The sequence below is a fragment of the Scomber japonicus genome, chromosome 22 (genome assembly GCF_027409825.1).
Source record: "Scomber japonicus isolate fScoJap1 chromosome 22, fScoJap1.pri, whole genome shotgun sequence".
In the NCBI taxonomy this organism is placed as follows: Eukaryota; Metazoa; Chordata; class Actinopteri; order Scombriformes; family Scombridae; genus Scomber; species Scomber japonicus.
This window is the reverse complement of record NC_070599.1, coordinates 8,866,814-8,890,763: the sequence shown is the minus strand read 5'-3', so window position 1 is coordinate 8,890,763 and position 23,950 is coordinate 8,866,814. Positions and strand designations below refer to the sequence as shown.

General features: G+C 43.3%; 1 protein-coding gene across 1 annotated transcript in view; it reads right to left on the bottom strand.

Annotated features, from left to right (window-relative positions):
• The window catches only part of efnb3b (ephrin-B3b), a 73,244-nt gene that overhangs the window by 27,552 nt on the left and 21,742 nt on the right, over positions 1 to 23,950 (bottom strand). The window contains exon 2 of the mRNA XM_053342898.1: positions 8,436 to 8,725. Within this exon, the coding sequence (XP_053198873.1) occupies positions 8,436 to 8,725 (290 nt within the window). The remainder of the gene's footprint in view (positions 1 to 8,435; positions 8,726 to 23,950) is intronic.

Genomic DNA, 23,950 nt, shown 5'->3' with positions numbered 1-23,950 from the left:
CAAAAACTCTAGTGAGACAGTCCTGCGCACAGCCTTTCATCACCTATGATGAATCTTATCTGAAGAGGATCAACCAGCCAGAGATTCATAACTAGAGAAAGAAAGTAGAAGTGACTGACAGTGTGCAGGATTTCTGGATCTTTTTCAACTAGGAAAATATAATAAAATTATTACACCCTTAACAAGCTGCTGCCCAAATACAGACCAGAAGGGGGGCTTGTGGCCATATTTGGGATGACAAGTTAAGTCCTCAGTCAACCTTGACAAACTTTCCATCCTTTAAAAGCACAAAACCTTAAAATAACATTTGTATAAACCGTTGTAATATCACAATATCACTGTTACAATGTCTGTAACAGAAGTGCATACTAAACTAAACTGTACATTCTTTAAAAATGCAATGAAAAAGCTTACATTTTTAAAATCTGTGCTCAAAGAAAGAGGCTGCATGTTAAGTAGTTATAGCTTTATACAAGATTAAAATAGTAAAAGAGAAATGTCTAATATCCTCCATGTTTACACCAGAGGTAACAGGTATTCAAATTTTTACTCTTTTGGCTGTGACAGGCATAAAGATGGCATATATAGTGCTACACAAATATTTCCATTTTAGTGAGATTTCTGTGTAGAAAAGCATAGAGTACCCTTGCCAGAAGCCCCTCACTGTGGTCATCTTATTTCTCTTTCCATCACTCTCTTCTCAGTCCTTCCTGCAGTTCTTCCTCTCCTTTCCCCTGTGCCTGTGGTTGCTTTAGAGCCTGGCAGGAGGCTCAAATCAGAGGGCTTAAACTTGATCAAATATTCAGCAGATATAGATTTCTCAGAGTCCCTGGATTCTCCACCTCTTCCCTCCAGCTGCTTTCCATCTTTCCCTCCCTCTACTCATCCTTTACATGAATCCCTCACTTTTGCTCTCCTCACCGCAGTCACAAACAAACTTGAGTGCCTCACACACACGCACGCACGCACACACAAACACTCAGAGCTATGCACGTCTGCACATGGGGAATCATAAACTAACGCAGAGTGGTGGAGAGGAGAGGTGCATCTCATTGAGACTGCAGTGCAGTGTTTCTCTCTGCTTCCTCTCCTCCATTGTCTTCTTTCTCTCTCCTCTATTTCACTCGATTTTCCGGCGTTCCACATCTTTCTCTCTCTTCATCTGTCGCTCACTCCATTTTCTCCCTCTCCCCCTGTTTCTGTTCTCCCTCCCTCCCACCCCATCTGGAGTCTGTGTCATTTATTTCAGCTTAACCCTGATAAATAAACCAGTGAGTACCTCTGCATTATTGAACACTTTGACATTGCTGTCTGAACGCACAGAGCTGGCCCTGCGCTGTCCAACAATTAGACCACACACACGCACACATGCACACGTTAGCCCCACCCTGTCCCATGTTCTTACACACAAAAAAGAATTTTGTCGTGAAAGGGTGATGCACAAATTCACAAACACACACAAAAACACAAAAAAGAGATAGACAGATAGACAAGAAAGATAAACAGAGGCAAAGGAGAGGAAAACAGTACCCAGTGAAAGAGAAAATAAAGTTTGCAGATAGAGAGTGAGACACCGTGGTATGCAAATGACTACCAAATAGACACAAACACGCACCAACACACCATTAACTTTCTCCAAACACTCATAAACCTACTCAAAGACACACACATCCAAACATGCACAAACACACAGACTTATTTTTCTAGGTGTGCAGTTTCCAGTCAGCTATTCTATTATTCATATCATAGGGGGTTGTTTATCTCTGCCATTGTGCGATGGCAAGAACCAGGCTCTCCGCAAAGCCCTTGGGGCCCTGCTCCCTAAACAGACCACTGGGAGTTATTCATGCACACATGGCAAACACAGTAAATACATTCATGTCCACCCAGCATAGCCATACATGCACTCGCCGGCCACATAGTCACACACAGAATGCAATTACATACCTGTATCTGTGCACGCGCAACACACACACACACACTCCGCCATCTGTCTTCGTATGCAACAACAACAACAACAACACTGTAGTCCCCCAGCGACTGACCCATTCACCACAGCGGATCTCACCAAAACTTTATGTGTGTATGTGTGTCTTTTTCAGTGTGTGTGAGCTATTTTGAGTGTGTTTACGACCACAAGTCTGCTTGTATGCCAATGTGTGTGTGAGTGCATATATTTATGAATGCCCCCGTGTATGCCGATGTGACCATGCATATGTTAGTGTGAGTACCAAGGAAGGCTTCTCTAGAAGGCAACAACCTATCCAATTGCCTCTCGCTTAGCTCTGCCACATTTTTGCAAATGTATGCTCTTCACATTTACTTTAACAATATAACTTGTACTTTTTGTGAATAATCCTGGACAACGGTATAAGTCACAAAGGCGAATTGGTCTATGTAAACTCTCCTCCTGCCCACAATGCTACCTGGTTGGTCAAGGGTTTCAAATGTAATTATGGGAATAAACATCAAGAAAGGTGGAGGGGGATAAACACCAGCTATGACCATGACCACATAGACAAGCAACCGGAGCACCCCAGGGCTCGATCATAGATAACAATGAAAAGGCCTACCTGAAAGAAATAAAGGATCTGACCCGCTTGTGTCAGGACAGCACCCTACTCCTGAACGTCAGCAAGATTAAGGAGCTAATAGTGGATTTTGGGAAGAAGCAGGGCAGGAACTAAGCCTCACTTAGTATTAATAGGTCCTTGGTGGAGAGGGTGAACACCTTTGAGTACCTTGGTGTCCACATCACTGTGGACCTCACCTGGGTGCTGCATACTGACTCAGTGGTGAGAAAGGCAAGGCAGAGGCTGTGTCATCCCAGACGCTTGAGGATATATTGGGTATCCTCATAAATACTGAGGAATTTTAACTCCTGCACCTGTGAGAGTGTCCTGACGGGGAACAGAAACAGCTTAGATCAGGACCGCAAGGCCCTGGGAAGAGTGGTTCATTTAGCTGAACAAACAATAGGCAGTGCTCTACCCTCCCTAAAGGATATTTACACCAGGCTTTGCAAGAATAAGGCGTGGAGAATTATTAATGATCCAAACCACCCGGATAATAGCCTTTTCTCCCTGCTGCCGTTAAGAGGGAGGTACCGGATACAGCAGACCTGCATTGAGAGGCTCAGGAGCTACCCTCAGGCTACTAGGATTGTAAATGAAGTGTCACTCCCTAAGACTGCCCCTCCCTCAAACACCACCACCGCCATACACATATTACTACTGTTGCCATTCTATTTAAACACTTTTTAATCCATAAATTGAATGTGACAACCTTTGATTGACTGATTGATTACTGACGCGCGTGCCCGTGCCCGTGCCCGTGCCCGTGTGTGTGTGTGTGTGTGTGTGTGTGTGTGTGTTGCCTGTGAGCTTGCAAACATTCAGTGTTAGTGTCTGTTCAAACATGTATGTATGTGTGTGTGTGTGTCCCATTCCCCTGACAGGAGCAGCGGTGATTGAAAGTGGCCGCGTTGTTTCAGTGTCACCCTGCAGATGAGATACTGTGCCTCTGTGTCAACTGACACTCACATCCCATTCACATCAATGACACACACAACCACAAACTGACCTGTCTGTTGTCATTTTCTTCTTTCCATCTACTTCTTTCTCTTTCCATCCTTTCACCCCCCCCCCCTTCTCACTCAGCCTCTCTGCATCTTTCCTGCCTTCACTTCCATCAGTCATTTGCTGAAAGGCTGCTAAGAGTTGGTTTGCCGCTATAACAAAAAAGCATCCCTTTTTCAAGTTAAACCTCAGAACACGGTGTAAACACGTTTTATGTTACGTTTTAGGAACTATTTTATTTTATTTATTTATTTTGAAAAGGCAGTCCATATAAAACCAAATATTCACAGAGACATCTGTGGATTATCCTGAGTAACCAGGATATTGTTTATGAACATAGATGCCGCAGTTGAATTCTTTAAAAGTCATTCTCTGGGCACCATGAATAACATTCTTTTCACCTCAGTCAAATTGGGACAGAGACAAAAATCCCACAGATAAATATCTCAAAACCTGGACACATAAATCTGAAATTATCTGCATACCTGAATGCTAGTTTAGACAAGTGAGAAAATGCATTTTTTCATCATTTTGGTGAACTGATCCTGTTTCCACAACAACTCTTGTGTTCTCCTTGTCTGTATGCTGTGTTTGAAACCAGATAAGCTGCATGGAGATGGTCTCCTCTTGCACTTCTCATTAAAGAAGACACATGTCATCAAGACCACACTGATTATGAAAGTGTGTGTGTGTGTGTGTGTGTGTGTGTGTGTGTGTGTGTGTGTGTGTGTGTGTGTGTGTGTGTGTGTGTGTGTGTGTGTGTGCCTGCATGTGTTACACAAGTGTGTGTTACACAAGGCCCTGGCGCCCGCTTTCAAAGGATTCATTAAAAGCAGTGAAAGGCTTGATCTGCGGTTTGGGTTGATGTACTGAGCATGTCTGTCTGTGTGTGTGTGTGTGTGTGTGTGTGTGTGTGTGTGTGTGTGTGTGTGTGTGTGTGTGTGGCAGGATTTGAATAGTGAAAGGGATGAGGAGGGGAGAAACTAAAGGGTGGAGAGACTGAGGGAGAGACACAGCCCCAACAGACAGAGAGGGAGAGGGAGAGTGTGAACGAGAAATGGGTTTACATAAACTCTGACCTCATGTTATGAATGAAAACATCAATCAATGAGTATAACTAATCGATTTCCCCACTCTATCTCTCCTCTCCCCAGGAATCGGAAATAAAGAATTACATTTAATGGGATTCAAGTAATCTAATTACAAAACAGTGGCATCTGTAATGCGTTAGTGACTTGCAAAAACAAAGTAAAAAAGAGAGGAAACTTTGGATTTTTTCAGATTACTTGCTAGAATTTCTCGAGACATGATTAGAATCTAACACACAAACATGACTTTCTGATTCGTGATACTTCTTGATGATGATGACAACACAAATTATGACATGGAAATTAAATCATAGACAGTTTTTAGTTTAATTTATGACGCTCTGTAGTGGCAGACTTCAAAGGAAGCAGACTGTTCAGTAGACCTTAAGCAAGTTACTGGTAATCTGTAATGGATTTAACTTTGAAATTAACCTCCACTGCCTCGTTTCCTCCTGCTGTTCCACCACTTCACGTTGCCACACATACACTTAACGTGTGCCTGACCCGTAGTGTGCAAACTGAATCATGTTATGCTACAGATTAATTATAACATGATTTCCCTGAGGCTTGCGCATACATTGGTGCACTCGCACACATGCACAAACATACATTTAACAGTTACTAAATTCAGGAACAAACCAGTCAGCAGTGTGTTCAGCATGCTCAATGCACTCCCTATCGGGCCAACAAGCTACTGCAGATATGTGGCTCCGAGTGAGCAGTAGGATTAACATTTATTAATTATCTCACAGTCTCATTAAGTACACAGAAGCTCTGGTGAGAGAGTAAGAACAATTCTTCATTAAAGACACGCAATCAAAGATACGCAGGTCACTATACGCAAACTATCCGTTGGCATTATCAAGAAGTTATCAGTACCAAATGCTCTCTTCTATCAGTTACTCACCTGTCTCCTCACCTCCCTAAGTCTCCCCCTCTCCAAACGTGCAAGTGCATGTGCAGTGTGTGTGTGTGTGTGTGTGTGTGTGTGTGTGTGTGTGTGACCTAGAGTTGCAGCCATCATTGATCGGACTGGAGCTGTCAATCGATCAGTCTGGCCTGTATGTGGAGATAAAGGTGTTTCTATCTCTGGACACTCCAGTTGCCAGGTGGAACTACAGAAGAGAGGTGGTCAAAATAGAGGCTGAGGGCCAAGCTTGGCCCTCTGCGTACATCTTCGTGGTCGGTCAAAGTACTCCGTGAGTGTATTTACTTCACTGCAATGTAAGTAAATTCTAGTTTCAGACACATTTTTTTAACTGATGGAGGTTTTTGGTGATAAGTCAGCTGGGTGTGTCTGATACGTATCATTATCTGTGAAAACATGAGAGATGAGGAATTTACCCACTGGGTAACTTAACACCAAAGTTTAAAAAAACTAACTGGGACAGACTAAATCAACAGATCTCATGGTGACGGTGCATAACCGGTATGCTGCTGAATACTTGATGGCTTGACGTATAAGTGAAAACACATTTTGTACCATTTCAACAAATGCCCTCAATTGTTTTGATAATACTAACCCAAGCTCTGAATGACTAACCTAACTTCAAACCTGTTGTGTCATACCGTACTTCTAAATTATAGATGCCCAGTAGACGGTTTCTGTACTCTCTAGGCAAACACTCCTAACTTGTGTTTAACTTTCCAGAACTTTGAGTTTTATGAATTCAGAATTTGGACAACAACAAAATCTGGCAACCTTTAATATTTAAAAGTAAAATGCATCTGTATCTGGCTGCAGTTCAATAAAAAGAAAGACATTTGGGACCGAAAGAGATAATAAACCAATGTAATTAAATATATTGTTGAAATACAAGCTTCCTAAGTTTCCCAGTGATAAATATAGTCTATATTTATCAGTATTAGGATTTAGTATAACTTATAAAGCATGTGAAGTGAGCATTAACCCACTAGCACAATATTGATGTAAAGATATACAAAAACGACATTTTAATAGTCTGTTGAATAGATTTTAATTTAGGAGATAGTGTAATTTTGCTATCAGGGAGTATGTTTTGTTGCGTCACTTTCCTGCAGTTGTATTTGATGTGGCTGTTCATTTGTTCAACATCTGTCAGTCATCGAATCAGGTACCAGCAGGTATCAGATTGCATTAATTTTCCTCCCTTTTTTATCAGGCCAGAATTCCTGTATCATTGGGTCCTTGGGTGCACATACAATACAGTGTAACGATACCACACATACATACACACTCATACACATGGTGGCTTACTGCACTACAGAATAGTATCTCACCTACTCATATCTAATCTGAGAGAAATACTTGTATGCTGATAATGATGCAGGGCGCAGGAGAAATATGCCCAGTGCCTCACCTCTCTTCACAAACACGCCGCGTATGAGGACTGATAGCGAGAACCGAAATCACCTGAAACCGGCGAACAAATATAGAACACAAAGAGGCATGAGGGACTTCACAGACTTTGAGAGATCTTATATTCTCTTTGTCTCTCTGTCTCTCAATCTCCTGTCCCAGCGTCCTCCTCCTCCTGCTGGCTCTATTCGTTCCATAGTTTTTAGGGGGTTTTTCTACCCACAGATGAAAAGAAGTGAAAAGAGCATTTGCACACCTGAGTGAACAGAGCTCGCAGGTGCGTGGGAGGAAAGCTTTGGGAATCAAGGAGGGTCTCTCTCTCTTTCTCTCTCTCTCTTTTTCTCGCTTTGTCTGTCCTGCTCACTCTCTCACTCCTGAGGGGGTTTTTACAGTGCTTGTGTTTATACTGGAAACAGGCGTGAGAGAATGTGTGTATGTGTGCATGCACATTAGTGTGTGTTACATGGATCGCTCCAGTTGTGAATGCTGAATGCTCTTGGCTCCCCGGCTGTATTTAAAAACAAACCCACAGGTTTCGGTTGACCCGACCTTTACTTGCAGATTGTTCTGTCCGATACAAACGCTTGGCCTGGCCCGCCTTGATGACCTCATCAGGTCTTCACCCAGCCTTACTCCAAACAAACCTTCTGAATAAACCAAAACAAACTATGTTTCGCCATTTGCGGTCACTGCAAGTCTGGCAGAAACAATAAACAGGCCCCAGGGCCAACACAGCAGCAGAGCAGGACAAAGACGTAGCAATGACACACACACACACACATACACACACACACACACACACACACACACACACACACACACACACACATACAAACACACATACAAACATACACTCTTAGAACGGCACTGAAGCATAAATGCAATCATACTTCACTAAAAACAAAATCCCACATAAGTGGCAAAGAAGTGCAAATCCTGTGACACACTGCAACAAATTGAACTGTTTGGTTTTCTTTTGCTTAAAATAAACAAGAGATGATGTGTTCAATGTCACAAAGATGAAACAAGTTAAATTAGTTCATGTTGAGCCAAATAATCTACAAGCACAGGTTTGATTTAAAAAAAATATTCTGAAAACTATACACCCAGCTGGTCATTTTTTATTTTATTTTATTTTATTTTATCTTTGCAGTGTACGTCCTTTACTGTATCCTCCCATGGACCGGATCACACACAATTCTCAAACCTAATTACTCTAAACACACCCGCCCAATCATCACCATCATCACTGACATAAACAAACACACTCAGCCACAATCAGAAATCAGCCATGCAATCATAACACCCCCCACCACCACCACCACCACCACACACACACACACACACAGCAATAAAGCTCAACACATGCCCATAAACACACACTCTCCATCCTGCTCATCTCCAGCATTCTCTCTGCTTCCTTGAACTCACCGATGATGTAGTAGTCATGCAGGCTCTTGAACTCGTGGCCCCAGAGGTTGGGCGAGAACTCCTGGAACTTGATGGTGAAGCGACGCTCTCGGGTTGGCTCGTCGCAGGTCAGCACGATGTTGGGAGGGCCCATCACTTCGCAGCGGTCCGCCTGCTCCCGTGACGACACGAGGTAGAGCTTGTAGAACTCGTACTCTGGCGTGGACCTGGCGGTGTCCAGCTGAGGGCAGATCAGGTCCAGCCGGTCCCCGATCTGAGGGTACAGAACGTAGCCCTTATCGTCCCTGAACCTGGAAGAAGCAAGGGAGAAAAAAGAAAGAAAGGAGAGAGTCATTAATTAAAGTCTTTTGCTTCCTGCTACTGCGATATAAACCAAATCCAAAGCCACCTGTCTTTGCTGCAGAAGGAGCAACAGACGAGTCCTTCACCTCTCTTATTTCTCCTACTTTTTTCTCATTTTCCCTCCTTCACAGGCAACAGGTGCCTTTACTGAAGAGCTGCTTTGCATTCAGCTGCACACATTTTTTAACCACACACACAAGCTCACACATTCCACTGTTGACCCCGTGAAGTGGCTGAGGAGGAAAGAGGGAAAAATATAACCACCAGTTGATGATCCACATAGGGGAAATGAAGCCAAAAAAAGGATTCAGTATTTAGAAAAGGCATTCGTGTTAGCTCTCCCTTGTGAATCGGCTCTCCAGAAGTGACCTTGAGTTCAGATACATTTGGAGTATTCATAAGTGATGGAATAGAAACATCACCAAGGTTGTGATAAAAATCTTTGACAGGATTTGTTCATGAAACACTTTAAGAAATGACTGATTTAGACCTATATTGTTGCTATATTGGTAGAGTTTATTCACTCTTAGTATACCATCATTCAACAAGGGATAAGTGTCTTCATTGTATAAGTGGGTCAACAGATGTGATACATGATTAAAAAGTAGAAGTAATAAAAAACAAACGAGAATAAAAGTAGTTTGATGCCAGGTCTCAGGTATGTCTCGATGACAGTCAGTCAGTCAGTCAGCATCATCCACCTCTGATATGCCTCCTTCATATCAGACGGATGCAGTTTGTTTATATGTAGGTTAAAAATTTGACACCTGTCGTCCATGGGAGAATGGCAGCCTGAAGTCACTCTAAGGCAAAAGTCTGATTAAATTCCACAAAAGTATGCTTGAGTATGCTTTATTTTCAATGTTATCATTATTACTTTTGCCATCAGTAAAGAGCTTTAATGTTGCATAGTCTTGAAGTTGTTAAATTGCTTTCCTGGGGAGGTTTTGATGAAATAGTTGACATGAAAAGTCTCACACTGAAATTAATTTTGCATCAGCACTAACCCAAATTGAACAAAACCCAGTTAGAAGCCTTCATGAAGTGCTTTTTTCCCCCCAGTATGGTGGGTTGGTGGGCTCGCTGTGACTGTGCAGGTCTTTCCAGAGAAGAGAACATGAAACACAGCAGTCGGATGGGCATAAACTCTTACAAATGACTCAGACTCTGTCATCCCCCTCACAGCACAGCGTCCATCTCTTTACTGATAAGGCCAAACACTATTAGTTATCAACTTGGCTCCTGAGGCCTGTGATGACTTCAAAAATTCCATGCTAGCGTGTTTGGCTAACAGTGAGAAAGCAGAAAGTAGTCCATGCACACCCATAGTGACTTTATCTCAGGTTAAAATAAATGGCACTACTGACAGAATGAGGTGAAATGTTTATAGAGGTAAAAGCTAAAATAAAAAGGGAGATTTGCTGGATTTTCTGCACTGTTAGTATTCCCACTGAATGTTAAGTGACACTTTGATGTGGAAGTGGGAGGAAAAAAATGCTTGTAGTGTTAAGAAGCCCACTTTTCTGTTACCTCAGACTCATTTTTTGTTTCCAACAAATGGGAGCACATGGGAGACACAGCACTCAAACCTGCTTAATTATTCTCTCTGTTCTACTGTCAGACAACTGTTTGACCATTAAAAAATAAACAATACATTATCACAAAGCACAAACACACCAAGCTATTATGTTGCTTAACTGTACTGTCGAAAAAGACTAAATAAATCCTAATGTCACATTAACAACAAGCGACATTTTCATTTGTCCAATTACCATAATCTCTGTCCACCTGTCAAATACAAATAGCCTAAATCAGTGTTTTCTGCCACACTCCAATTTGGAAACCGGCAGAAATTCATGCCAATTAACAGTGTTAATCACTGTAACAGATAAGTCAAATCTCCAAAAACATTAAATATATTTTTATGCATGTTTCTCATTAGCTTCAGTTGTGCAAACTGGAGGAGTATTCCAATAATTTATGTAGTATGTGCCCACATATTTGAAACTCCACATGCTGGGTTTATAACACAGTCTTTCCATCTCCAAGCAAGAGATAACCCTGATGACATAACTACGACATCATCATGGTTATTTTCTAAGACTAGAAATCTCTCTCCAGAGCCACAGAAGACATTATGTAACTGTTTTCACAGGCTGGGTAGTACTAACCATGACAAGTAAACTGATCTTCATGGGTAAAATCAGTTAAATGCCTTTTTGAAAATTGAAAATGCAAGTTAAACTTTGCCCATGAGAGGTTTCTGACACAAAAGATTTTCCACATTTTGCTTCTGGTCATGCATGTCCTCTCCTCCAACACCTCCCCATAGGGGCCCGCCCCACAGTTTGAGAACCACTGGCCTAAATAATACTCAACTATAGTCTATAGAGACTATAGCAACGCCTCTGAGAAACTGTACAATGCTAACATAAGCATGCTAACACCAGATATAATGTTTAGCATTTTTGCTGGCTGAATTTAGCGTATCAGCTTGGAAAATTAGCTAATTCGCTGTAAACACAAAATGCAGCTGAGGCTTAAGGAATGTCATGAGTTTTGCAGTCGGCTGGATAAAAATAGCCATAGATATGATTGGAGAGAAGAATGACAGACGAACACTGTCATCCACAGACCCACACTGTTAGTATGGCTAAAAACAGACATTTTGATATTTGTAGCAACAGTGTGGAGGTTTCTGGCACAACTTCACCTACTTCCAAGGTGAATGGAGAAGGAAAAAAGTCTGAAGAAAGTCAAAGCTTTATTGCTAGACCAACACATTTCAACATTTCTCCTGTACTACAAGTGTTGCTGGAGCTGTGACATTCTTCATATGGCTGATATTTGGCAGTAGTTTATTATACCTGCATGAAAGCACCGTACCCGTGACAAAGGACAATAATGTGGTTTCACATGACAAATCATTAGAGCTTATTTATAGAAGGAGACAGAGGGATTTTGTACCTGCATCTTTCTGACCACGTCCTTCCCTTTCATGCAGGCGAAATCTATCTCTTAGCACTGCAAGCTAACACCCTTACACCTGCTGTAAATTGAGATTTAAGTGTTATCTGGTGGTGTGTTGGGCTGGTGGTGCACACCGGAGGGCAACTTGAGAATGCAGACTGAGCAGCGGAGGAGCTTATACTGAGGTGGACCCAGAGGCCTGCTGGGAAGCCACTGTTCCACTTCTCATTACCGAGGTCACGCAGGGTTATCAGGCAATACTTTAGACTGGAGAGGTAGGTACTCGGCTTCACTCAACACGCACACAGATATTTCACCTTCCCGTTGGCCTCCGAAAAACTGTAAACATGGTGGTGGTTCCACAGGCTTTTGCAGCACAGTCTAAACAGCAAAAAAATCCATTCAAACACACACACATATACATACATACACACACAGGCCCATACAAAGGCCCTCCTGCTAAACACAAAAGGTTTGCCCAAACACATCCACCCACGTCCAAACACTCAGGTTTAGTTTTCCCAAAACATGAACACTGAAACCCACTGATACACACACATGCTCTTATAAAAACAAGCACCTTTTGCTTCCTGCCTGACGCATTCTGTGAGTGGTATCTGATGGTACCCTGAGTCACAGTCGAGCTGCATTGCAGAATGGCAGAGCACACACACACACACACACACACACACAAACACAGGATGATGGTATGAGTGTTAAGGTAAAATGCCACTGGGCAGGTGCAGTGCTCGAAAAAGAAAGAGAGAAAGAAAGAGACGGGAAGCAGAGAAGTGGGAGAGGGAGGGGAGTGGAAAATGGTAGAAAAAAGAAAAAAGAAAAAAACCTCAAAAAATAAAAAATACTGAACATGTCAGGGTAGGTAGACTATGTGGCAACAACAAAGAAATGTGGTGAACAAGCAGAAAGGAAACAGAAACAAAGGGTCACACACCGCACAGAAGGAAAAGACCTGCAAACATAACATGGATGATGAGAAGGGACAGTCAGACCAAGACAAATGGAAGAAGGGAAAATACAGAGAGAAAGATAGAAAACTGTGAGCACATATCTGTGACAAAACTCAATTTTCTGATAGGCTCTGTGTTCAGGGTGTCAGATTTGCAGAGTTAACCCAGGTTAACCTCGTATGTGTGTGTGCCATAAACAAAATGAGGTAGGGAGACCTTGTCCCAATCTAATCATGAGGCAGAGCAGGAAAAATAGTGAGTATTTATCTCTCCTTTGTGAGACGTCCTATTTGTGTCAACAAATCTGAACTGCATTCAAACAGAGAGTACGGAGATAGACAATCACTCACACACTGGAGGTATTAAATCCACCTTAAAGTGTAGTATAAATTTCGGGACGGTTTGTTAGCCTTGTGAAAGCACAGGTTGTAAAACTCACTTCCGAGGGTGAAATGAAGAAGACAGGAGGGGGGGGGGGGGGGGCTGAAGAACAAGAGGAAAAAGTGAAGTGAGGTGAACTTATAAACAACTTTATAGAGTTCATCTGAGACTACATCTAAATAAATCATCCCATTCAAGCAGCCGTGAGCAACATTATGTTTTCCCTTCACTCTTTTCTTTTTTAGCCGCATCTCGCTCTAAGAGACACACTCTCTATCTCTAAGGGTCTGTAGGGGTTTTTGTTTTTTTTCTATCCTCCCCTCACTCTCCCTCACCCTCACCTCTTTTGCTGTCCACTCTCCCCTCTCTCTCTCTCTCTCTCTCCCTCCTTCCCTTTTTCTCAGCCGTTAACAATAGACCCATTCATGTGGCCACACTTTGAAACATGGTGTGGGGGGTTGGAGGGGGCCAGAGGTGACACCGAGGGGGGAGAAGAGATGGAGGGGAGTGGGTGGAGGCTTTCCTCTCTTTTCTTCTCCGCAGCTCTTTTATGAGGGCAGAAACATCATTTTCTCAAACCAAGCGTCGCCCCGCCGCGACCCCCGAGCTGAGCTGAGAAGACTCAAGTGTCAGTCTCCCTGACCTCCCCTCCCCAACCTGCCCCTCCACTGTTCCCCATGCAGTTAGCATGAATGTGTACAACATTTAAACTTCTTAAAAATGCACACCTCTAAGACACCATTCGTTATCAATATCCAATTTCTAATAAACATGTAAAAAGACAGACATTTGAGATGATATAGTAATGTGAAAAGCTTGCAATGGCATCTGAGACTCTGTGTGCTTTTGTGTGAGCTCTGTGTATGTGTGTGTGTGTTTCCCTCTTTCTCTTGTCCGTCTACATGTTGTCTGCCGTTGTACCTGCTCTAGGCGGTGTATCGGACGGTTCGAACATTTCCCAGATTCCACAGCAGCAACCCGAGCCTTGTCCGGACCAAAGCCGGGCACACAGGTGCAGCCAGCGGGGTGTAGACAAGGGAGGGTGTGTGTGTGTGTGTGTGTCTGTGTGTGTACGTCTGTGCGAACATGAGAATATGGAGTTGAGGCAGGGGTGAGGGAGGGTGGACGCGTGTGAGCGCAGAGTCCACAGAAGAGAAAGCTGAAAATGAGGATACTGAGATGGAGAGAATGAGGCGAGAGACGAAAGAGAGAGGTGGGATTCACAGTGGTCGAGCATGAAAACAAAACACACGAGGACAAAGGGAGAGAAAGAAGTTGGACAGATTGCAAGAGCATACACTGTGGAAAAATAAACTCTTGTGCAAAAAAGGAAAAAACATACCAGAGGAGATAGAATAATAGGGAGAGGGGAGGACACTGTAGCTGGCAGAGAGCACAAAATAAACTAAAATGAAATCAGCGTGGAGGATTTACTCGAAACTCCACATCAACTTTGACCTTCTCCATCCGCTATGGGGGTTTTGTCCTTGAACTAACCACAACCTGGTGTGAGCGGGAAGCCAAGGAGAGACAGCAAAGGACCAGTCTATTAGGGAATAATAAACGACGGCAGTATTCGGTTCTGTGGCGAGGCAGATTTATGGCGGGCTCTGCGCATAAAGCTGTCTGCACTAATCTCATGGTATACACAGTGTAATCACACACACAGGGGCCCTGAGTGCCCCCTCCCCCTCCCCTCTCTTTTAATGTACACACACTGTCAGATGCACGGCAGGGGAGCACGCACACTAAAAGAGTAGCAAACCGATCGGCTACGGGAGGAATACACACTCTATAGGACAAAGCGTGCACGGGCACACACACACACACACACACACACACACACACACACACACACGCTGAGCCGCAACACCTGCAGGCCATCTAGTAGCTGTCTCAAGTAAATCCGCTGGGTCTCATTTGCAGAAGAGGTGCTTTCCAAAGAATGCCACAATGAGCAAACTCACTCAAACACACACGCAGTGGAAAACGTCCATTTTGAACGTGTCATTTAAGACTGTATATAATCTTTAAAGCTCACTTCTGATGAAACAAATGAAAATTTCCACCAATTTAGGAACATAATTAACTTTATTTCGTTGCACTTTCATTTTCTTTAATGAATTTCCGATCAAACAAAGTATAAAAGTCTTAGTTCTTGTATGAAGCAAATGATTCAAGAGATTTGGATGTGGAAAATTATCTCACTCTACTGACAGACTGTTTTACCTACTTCAAGAAAAATATTATTTCAAGCCTCAACGCTGGATTAAATCACTTGCTACGATGGTGATTTTTCTCAAAACACTCACACAGCTAGAGGACTGTAGCAGCTATCGTTTTCCACTGTTCTGCTGTTGCAATCAGTACCCCTATATATTGCGCAGCCAAGATCACCAGCTATGTATATATAATGTAAAACATATGGTCAAGAGTATATAAAACATATGAACATGAATTCATCTAATGCACAATCTGTCGCTGACACAATATTTGTAAGTACAGCAGCTCCATCAAATTGACCTGCTCGCTCTCCATGTCTCACCTACATTATCCCCCTGCTGCTCCATCTGATGGCTTTAATATAAAACATTCAGCAGCTTTTAAATTTTACTTGTGTTGGATGCTTTCATCTTGACCTCATCTTTGATCGCTTCTGTAATCGAAAAGGATTTTTTCTTTTTCCATTGCTCGTACGAGCCTCATTTGCATGCTGCACTTGTGAGGCCTACACATAAAAAAAAAGCTATTATCATCTGAAGTTCATGTTTTGACATACTTATACAGTCATATATCAGGCTGAGAGCATGTGATTGTGCATTAAAAACCCATAAAGTACCTCGGGTTCCTGCTCCCTTCTCTTACATCTGTAACAGTCAAGTTAAGGGAAATTATCTCATTTTCTGATACATATTTGTCATCCTTAACTGTTCTAGGAATGAATAATCAATGATCATAATTTAGTTATTTGAAATCCAGCATCATCTGACAGGACCTTTAGCATGCAGACGCTGCTTGCTCTGCCTCCATCAGGGCGCAGGGCAGACAGACGGTTTTAAAATATCCATAATCATTATTACTGTCTTCATTAAAGAACCATATACCCTGGAGAAGAGCTGCAGAAGTGGTCTTTGACTGTGTGTATAGAGCTAGATAGAGATACATTTGTATGAGATGGAGAGAGACAGAGAAAGGGAAAGAGAGAGCTATAATGTAAATTGATGAGAGTTTGAGTCTCTCTAGAAGGCATGTCCCAGATACCTCCGAACATTTCTATTATGGATGGAATGGTGAAATGGATGTGAGCTCGATGAGAAAGAGAGAGGGGAAGAGGGAGCAAGAAAGTTTTCCTCCAAGAACTATTGTTTAGTAAATTATCATCAGTGTTGATGGAGTGAAAAAAGGACACTTTGATTAGCTTTTTTCATTAGCTTATCCTCTTCAACCCTCTCTGTCCAACTTGGTGGGTCAGTAAGCACAAAATCCAACCAACTGACAGCTTTATTTTAAATTTTGGTGGAGATTTGAAAGTTGGCAAAGACACTAAGAAATGTGTATAAAATGATCCATAAGACATCCTAAACATTTCCATTTGGATGAAGTGGTGCAGCCAAAAAAGAAAAAAGAAACAGGAGCTTTCTGTTTGAGAGCTTCAGTAGAGGGCTTCTATGATAATGTCAGACAGATTGCTTTTTCCAACCTTAAAGCTATTCAAATGGATATAAAAAAGGGAAAACTGGGTGTTGAGGGGTTAAACAGAAAATAAAGAGAGAGATAAGCCAACTATGAAGAGCAGTGTGAACAAGGAAAGAGGAGCACAAGGTTGATGTAAAGTCAGCGAGCGCTGGAAAGCCCTCAGGAATGTTGGTGGTGAGAAACGACAACGGCGGTAATAGTTTCCATATGGTGAGGGAGGAAGGGAAGGAGAGAAAAAGAGAGAGAGAGAGAGAGAAAGAGAGAGAGAGAGAGGGATGAGAGGAAGAGAGGTGTGAAGAGAGACGCTGATGAGGCTAAGAAAGGAGAGAGAAGGAGAGAGAAAGAGAGAGAAAGAGACGGGAGGTGGCAGTCAGCGGGTAGGGATGCAGAGCCTTGTTTGAATAGTTACTTGGCATCATGGGACTCTGAAGGTAACTGCGTCCTTGTCATGAGACACACACACACACAAACTCACACACACACTCTTCCTCTTGTCCGGAGGCGGTCCAGAATGCTGCAGCGTCGGTGTCACATCCAGTACTTATCACACCCAGCGTAACCACAGAGACGCGGGATGGAAGCACGCTGGATGCCTTGGCATTTCCAAAGAGCACGTACACACACAGACAGACACACACTGTGTTTGTCGCTCCGGTAAACACACACACCCTTCATCTCTCTCTTGTTGCTATGCTCCTGCTGTGTTCAATACATTCCATACGATACAATGCAGCAGATGAGCGTGTCACATTAAGTTGAAACTTGTAGCTCCGACATAAAGAGAAACTAGAACTAACTAACCAACTATTGAAAAAGACTTTTTCTCTTCTTTGAACAAAGCTGAACAACGCAGCCATATTCAGGTCACAGAAACTTTTTCTCAAGCAAACATCTCCCTCTTTCTTTGTCGTCATCTCGTTCTCATTTGCATTCTTGTTCCTGTTTTTTTTTTTTTTTTTTGCTCCTGCATCTCCAGCTCAGAACTTTTGTTCACGGCTTCTTTTGACTCACACATTCGCTAGAAGTGAGCTCAAGACACTGCTCTGAATTCCATCTCGTGTCTCTCACCAAGCCTCCCCCCTTTGTCTCATTTCTCACTTCTCCACCTCTGTATATCTTTCCTCCTTCCCATCTTTCTTTCCTCTCCAGCAGACCATATGGCACCTGGCTTGTTCACAGCTTTTCTTTTGATTTCAATTTGCTGAAAAAAACTCTTTAAACAGTGCAAAAATGGAATAGGGCTTAATGCAAAAACAAGCAGGCATAATTACATGTTCATTTACAATGCACAAAATCCAAAGTATGCTTCCCTTGGGGCATTTAATGAACATTTTTAAAAGTGCTTGCTTGAATAGAATTCTGTATTATATTAATGCATTTCCATGACTGAAACAAATAATTATTTTCATTATTGATTAGTTTATGCTCATCCAAATTTCCTAGAGCTCAATGTGACCTTTTTAACATTTTAAAGTAGCTTATATTTAAGTCAAAGTCAAAAGAATTACAAGCTGCAGTCTTATATTTGAGAGGCTGGAGCCAGCAAATGTTCATCATAAACATCATGACTCAAAAGAATAATCAGTTATGAAAACTGCTGCCTGTAAATGTTCCTTCTGTCAAAAACTGTTCAGGGCTAAATTGTGATACACTTTTCCTACTTGAATATTTTGTAATTTCCAAAAAAGATCAGCTAATGTTGGTAGTATTTCATGTTTCCGAATATGACGACATGCAACAACCAGCAACCACAAAGCCACAGCGGAGATATTTAGTGTCCAAAATCGTTTGCTATTGTTCCAAAGTGATACTGAACCAATATTCTGGGTGGCCATGCAAACCTAAAAAAAAAAAAATCATACTTTTCAATTCCTCCCTCATTGCTACAATACACCCCACCTCTTTCTTTTTCTGTCTTCACTCCTAAGCCCTCTCAAATCGCCATTTCTTCCTGCTTCTGTATCTCTTTTCCTCTCACCGGCCCTCCGTCCCACCACCTCCCTTTTCACCCCGTTTTCAGCATGCACTCTGGATGATTTGCGGCAGTCTGGATTGCTCCCATTAAGGTGGTCTAGTGGAGGTGTGTGATGATAGAGCACTGCGGGTCCTGACAGCTCTGTGCATGTATGTGTGTGTGTGTGTGTGTGTGTGTGTGTTAGAAAGACAGAAAGGGAGGGAGAGATTGAGAGGACTGCCCGGTTCACAAATGGATACACCTACGCATGCGTACCCCCTCCACACAGGCAGAAGCAGACCCTTGAGACACACACATGCTACATACCCCCTAAAACTCCCAGTGAGGTATTTAGTGTTTAAGTATATAGCTTATGATGACATATACACACACATTGATAGCAGCAGCTGATGGTTATGCCTGGTGTGTGAAAACTTTAGGAGCTTCAACTCATTCACTCCAAGCACCTCACTAATTTAATTAGGTCACCCAGGGCTCTGGAGGAATGAAGGTTATAATGCATGCACTGGCTCTCTTTCTCATTCTTTATGCCACACACACACACACACACACACACACTCAGAGACATACACACAGAAAGGGAACCATCCACTAGTCATCCCTCTGGGAGTGAAGAAGTGAGGTGAGACGCTGACCTGCCACAGTGTGGGTCACCTACATTTCCAAAGCTCCCTCTATCTGTGTGTATGTGTGTGTTTGAGTGTATCCACATGCGTTCATGCATGTAGCCGTTCTCCCCCGGGTCCCCTCTCCCCATCTGTGACCTGTGAGGGGCAGTTTTGTGTGTATGTGTGTGTGTGCGTGTGTAGGCTCAACTTTGCTCCGGGGAGGCCATAGGGTGCAGAGAGTCTGAAACTTTAGCTAAAGGCGACTCAACTTAAGCTCAGTCAGGCCACGGTGTCAGGAGAGCAGTGTAATCCATAGGGGGCCCCTAGGGGCCACCGAGCATGCAGGGCTCTTGGGATGTTTTTTTTTTTTTTTTTTTAACCAAGCTAAAAGTGTGTGAGAAAAAACACACACAAGTAGTATGTCCATGTTTATTCGCGTGTGAACTTCCAAGGATAAGGTTGGTGTTATATTTATCTGACAGATCCCATGAAAATATGAATTCAACAGCGTGTTAGTCCAAGCTTTTACTCATCCCCAAGTTTATTTGTTCCTGGTGAAGATATAGTTTCCTTATTCTTTTTTTTCATTAAGGCTAAGCAAAAAAAAAAAACACGAGCTGGGCACCGTACTTTTGAGCAAATGTTAATCAAACAGAAGTTAATAGTGCTTTTGTTTGGGACTACTTTCAGCTGTGGATGAACACACATTTAGTGGCTTAGCGTGTATTTACAAAGTATGTGGGATTGATTTGAAATAAACTACAGAGCCAATGTTTATGGTAATGAAGGAACATTTCAACCAGTGCTACAGTGTGGCTCATTGATGTGTTTTTAAACGTTTTTGGACATCAATGGAACTCTTTGGCATGAATAAATAAAATACATCATATTTTGGTTGCTGGTTAGTAGCACCAATTCATTGTTGGTTTCGGTCTTTTCATGGGATTTGTTGACAATGGGAAAAATACAGAAGATCACAAGTGACATGATGTGTTATTTCATTCTAGGGTTACCTTTTTTTTTAAAGTCTGTGCAAAATTGTAAGAATAAAACAAGATAGCAATGTGTTTAGGTTGAAGATGAGGTTAGTTTATGGTAAGGGAAGGACTATACTCCAAAGACTCTTCATAAGGATATAAGTCCAAGGATGTGTATATGTTTGTTGTGTATATCCCAACAGTCCTTGTGTATCTGTAGCAGTGCTTAATCCACCATTTGAAATGGGAACCTGGCTTCCATTCGGTTTCCCCACAGGCTCCATGCAGCGCTACCCGACTCCCAGACTCTCAGCTACTCTGACTCCACTGGAACGCATCTTGAAGCGATTTGGGGCTCAAGCCCTCCGCTGCTCCCTCTCTTTTTTTTCTTCTTCTCCCTACTTTTTGGCTCCCCAAGCCTCCCACCCACCCAAATACCTCCTCCCGTTCTCGGCTGAAGGAAGCTTGAAGGGCTTAGGGGAAAGCGCTGGAGTGGCAGTCCCAGCTCGACCCAGGGGTTGTGAAGCCCCTGTGGTAAAATCAACAGTTAGCCTGGCGCTAGAGGAGAGTCCGAAAAGTCAGGGAGAGAGGGAAGAGTCCGTGTAAGTAGGACAAACAAGGTCTAGGGCTATGGCTGACGGCTGCTTCAACTGCAAACAGACACACATAAATGCAATCACACACACACACACACACACACACACACGCCTGCACACAAACATGCTGAGAGTGAAAGCCTCCAGGTCATCAAAAATCCTATTCACTCCCGTCAGGATATTGAAGTGTGTCATGCCAATATTTCAGTGCTGATAGCTTTGGCAGAATATATATGTGTGTGTGTGTGTGTGTGTGTGTGTGAGAGTGCATGGCAGTGTGTGGGTTGTGGGTGTATGCTTGAGCACGTCCGTGTGCGTACCTCACCACTTCTCTCCCACTTTATTTTCTAAAGAGTGGCTTTTTCAAAAGTCGCCTGGGTATTTTCAAGGGGCCTGTCTAATTCATGCAGGTGAAGTGTTTTAAAGTTCCATTCCCCAGTTTACCTGCGGGGCCTGAAGAACACACAACAGAGGTGTTGAAATAACACCCCCCCCCTACTCCTCCTCACCCACCCCTCCCTCCTTCTCCCTCACTCCACTTTTATCACAATCATCCTTCACTTTCCTCCACTGTCCCTCCACACCTGCACTCCTCTCCCCGCACTCCTCTTTCTTTCTGTCTTTTTCTTATCCCTCATTCCCTTTCTCTACTCCTTCACTCTTCCCCACCTCCCCCCTACTCTCTTTTTACCTCATCCACTCCCCACCCCCCCTCTCTCTCTCACTCTGCCTCTCATAGTGTTTGAAGCAGAGTGTTTGTCTCTAGGGCTGGATGATTGACAGCTGAGAGAGAGCCAGGCAGCTCTCTGGTGACAGATAAGGACTTTGGCTCTATTACTCACTGGGTCCCACAGACAGACACACAGACACACAGACACACACTCACACACACACACAAACTCTCACCCATCCACCCACACACACGGATTCATTTACTTACATGCACAGACACACAGACACACAGACACACACACACACACACACGGTCCCATGCTGCTCCACAGTTCGGCAGGGAGCAGACAAACCTATTTGCATTAGGAAGCAGCGTGTAAAATAAATAAAGAATCGGATGAATCGAGGAATAAATAGACAGGAGGCACGGCTGGGGATGAGTATGACTGATTTGCAGTGTGTGTGCCTGTGTGTGTGTGTGTGTGTGTGTGTGTGTGTGTGCGCGCACTCTCGTTTTCAACCTCTGGGCTCCCGAGTGGGGAGAGCGGCAGTGCAGCAAAAGAAACACCCTGCACACCCTGTTGAACACACACAAACACAAACACACAGACAGTCAAATATACATGAAAAGATTCTACAAAGCCCAAATCATTATGGTAATGAAAAATGAAAGGGTCTAAAAATACTGGTTTATTCCTCCCTTTGTTTCAGGGGAACTCCAGAGAGACCCCTGGCTGACAATGAGAGAGAGAAAGAGTGAGACAGAGGAAGGGAAAGAAAGAGAAATAGGTTTTTGTCCTATCTGCTTTTCCAATGAACATCTCCCTCTACAGCCACCCAAATCTCTTGGATTGCGACATTCTCCTTTCTTCAAAGAGAGAAATTGGATTGAGTGCAACTGGTTCAAATTGGGTGCATGTTTATGTTCTTGGCAAAAAATACGAAAAAAAGAAAAAAAAGAAACCTCAGTGACTTGTTGATTGACAGCTGAAAGTGAGAGGAGGACGAGTGAGAGGAGATGCAGCTGGTGCATAAACAGGTGCAACATCAGATACGGAGAGGAGAAACAGAGCAAGAGCAGGAAAAGAGAGCAAACACAGAATTACAGAAAAACACGGGAATTTCAGTACTTACGTAAGTTTGTGCAAGAGTGAAAAATAGGCTGAAAATTTGAGGACAAAAAGGGAAACGGAGATTCAGAACAGAGAGAAGAAAGTGATGAAGAGACAGAGGGGTGGATGAAAGACTGGGAGATGTCATGCAGAGGTACAGGTACGTGTATCAGGGAGTCATGAGGGAGAAAACGGAGGGTGAGAAAAAAAAAAAAAAAAAAAAGATCAGTGAGGAATAATTAGGCCGACCCCCGGCAGAGGAGTCTGGCAGGTGAAAGGACAAATAGCGGGAAAGCAAGGGTGAAAGATGGATGGATGTTGGGGAGATGAAGAAGAGACGGGGTTGATGGCAAGAACGTGATGACATAGCAAGGGGAAAGGGAGAAAAAAAAGAAAAGGAAAGGCTAAGGCATGACTAAAGAGATGGCAGGCTCAGCGTGAGAGAAAGAAGGAAGAAAGGAGAGGAGGGCAGCCCGGAGGACAGAGGTTTAAAAGTAAGGGGAGGAAAAAAGCGGAGAGAGAGGCGGAGGAGGAGGTGACAGAGACAGACGCAGAGCATGAAAATGCCCTTTGTCATCCCCTCTCAAACACAGAGCCGGAAGACAAAGGGAGCGTGAGCGCCAGCGAAAGGGAGAGCTGCTTTTTCCAGCATCTCTTAGATGACAATAGCCATTTGTCTCCTCATCAGAAAGAGGAGAGAGGAGAAAGTACAGAACACACTGTTCTTCATGTCTCTTCTTCCTCACTCGCTTCTCTCGTCTGTCCTCCTCAAACTCGATTTCTTTTCTAACCCTCCTCCCCCTCCTCATCTCCTCTCTCCATCCCACAGATGCTCAAATACCCTTAAACATAGCCTCTCTCTAAATAGCTCTGACTTTCTATTACTGGGAGTCTGGGGCACAGAGGGGACCTCCCCATCCTATCCCCACTATTTGAGGTTAGAGGTCAAGGGTCACGCTTGAGTGCTGATGGTGCATCTAGCCAGACAAAGCAGATTAACACACACGCACACACACATACATAGGGTGAGCGGTGGTATGTCACCAGTCTAAAGCCTCTCGCAGCTTGTTCCCAAGCCTCTATCTCATTGGGTGAGATAGTATCATATGTTGCAACTTGCACCAATGGGAGGTCAAGCCCCGGATTGTGCGTGCGGTCAGCGGTCAAACCACCTCTTGCCACGGGCGCTGATGTCAGTGCAGTTAGTATTCATAGCCA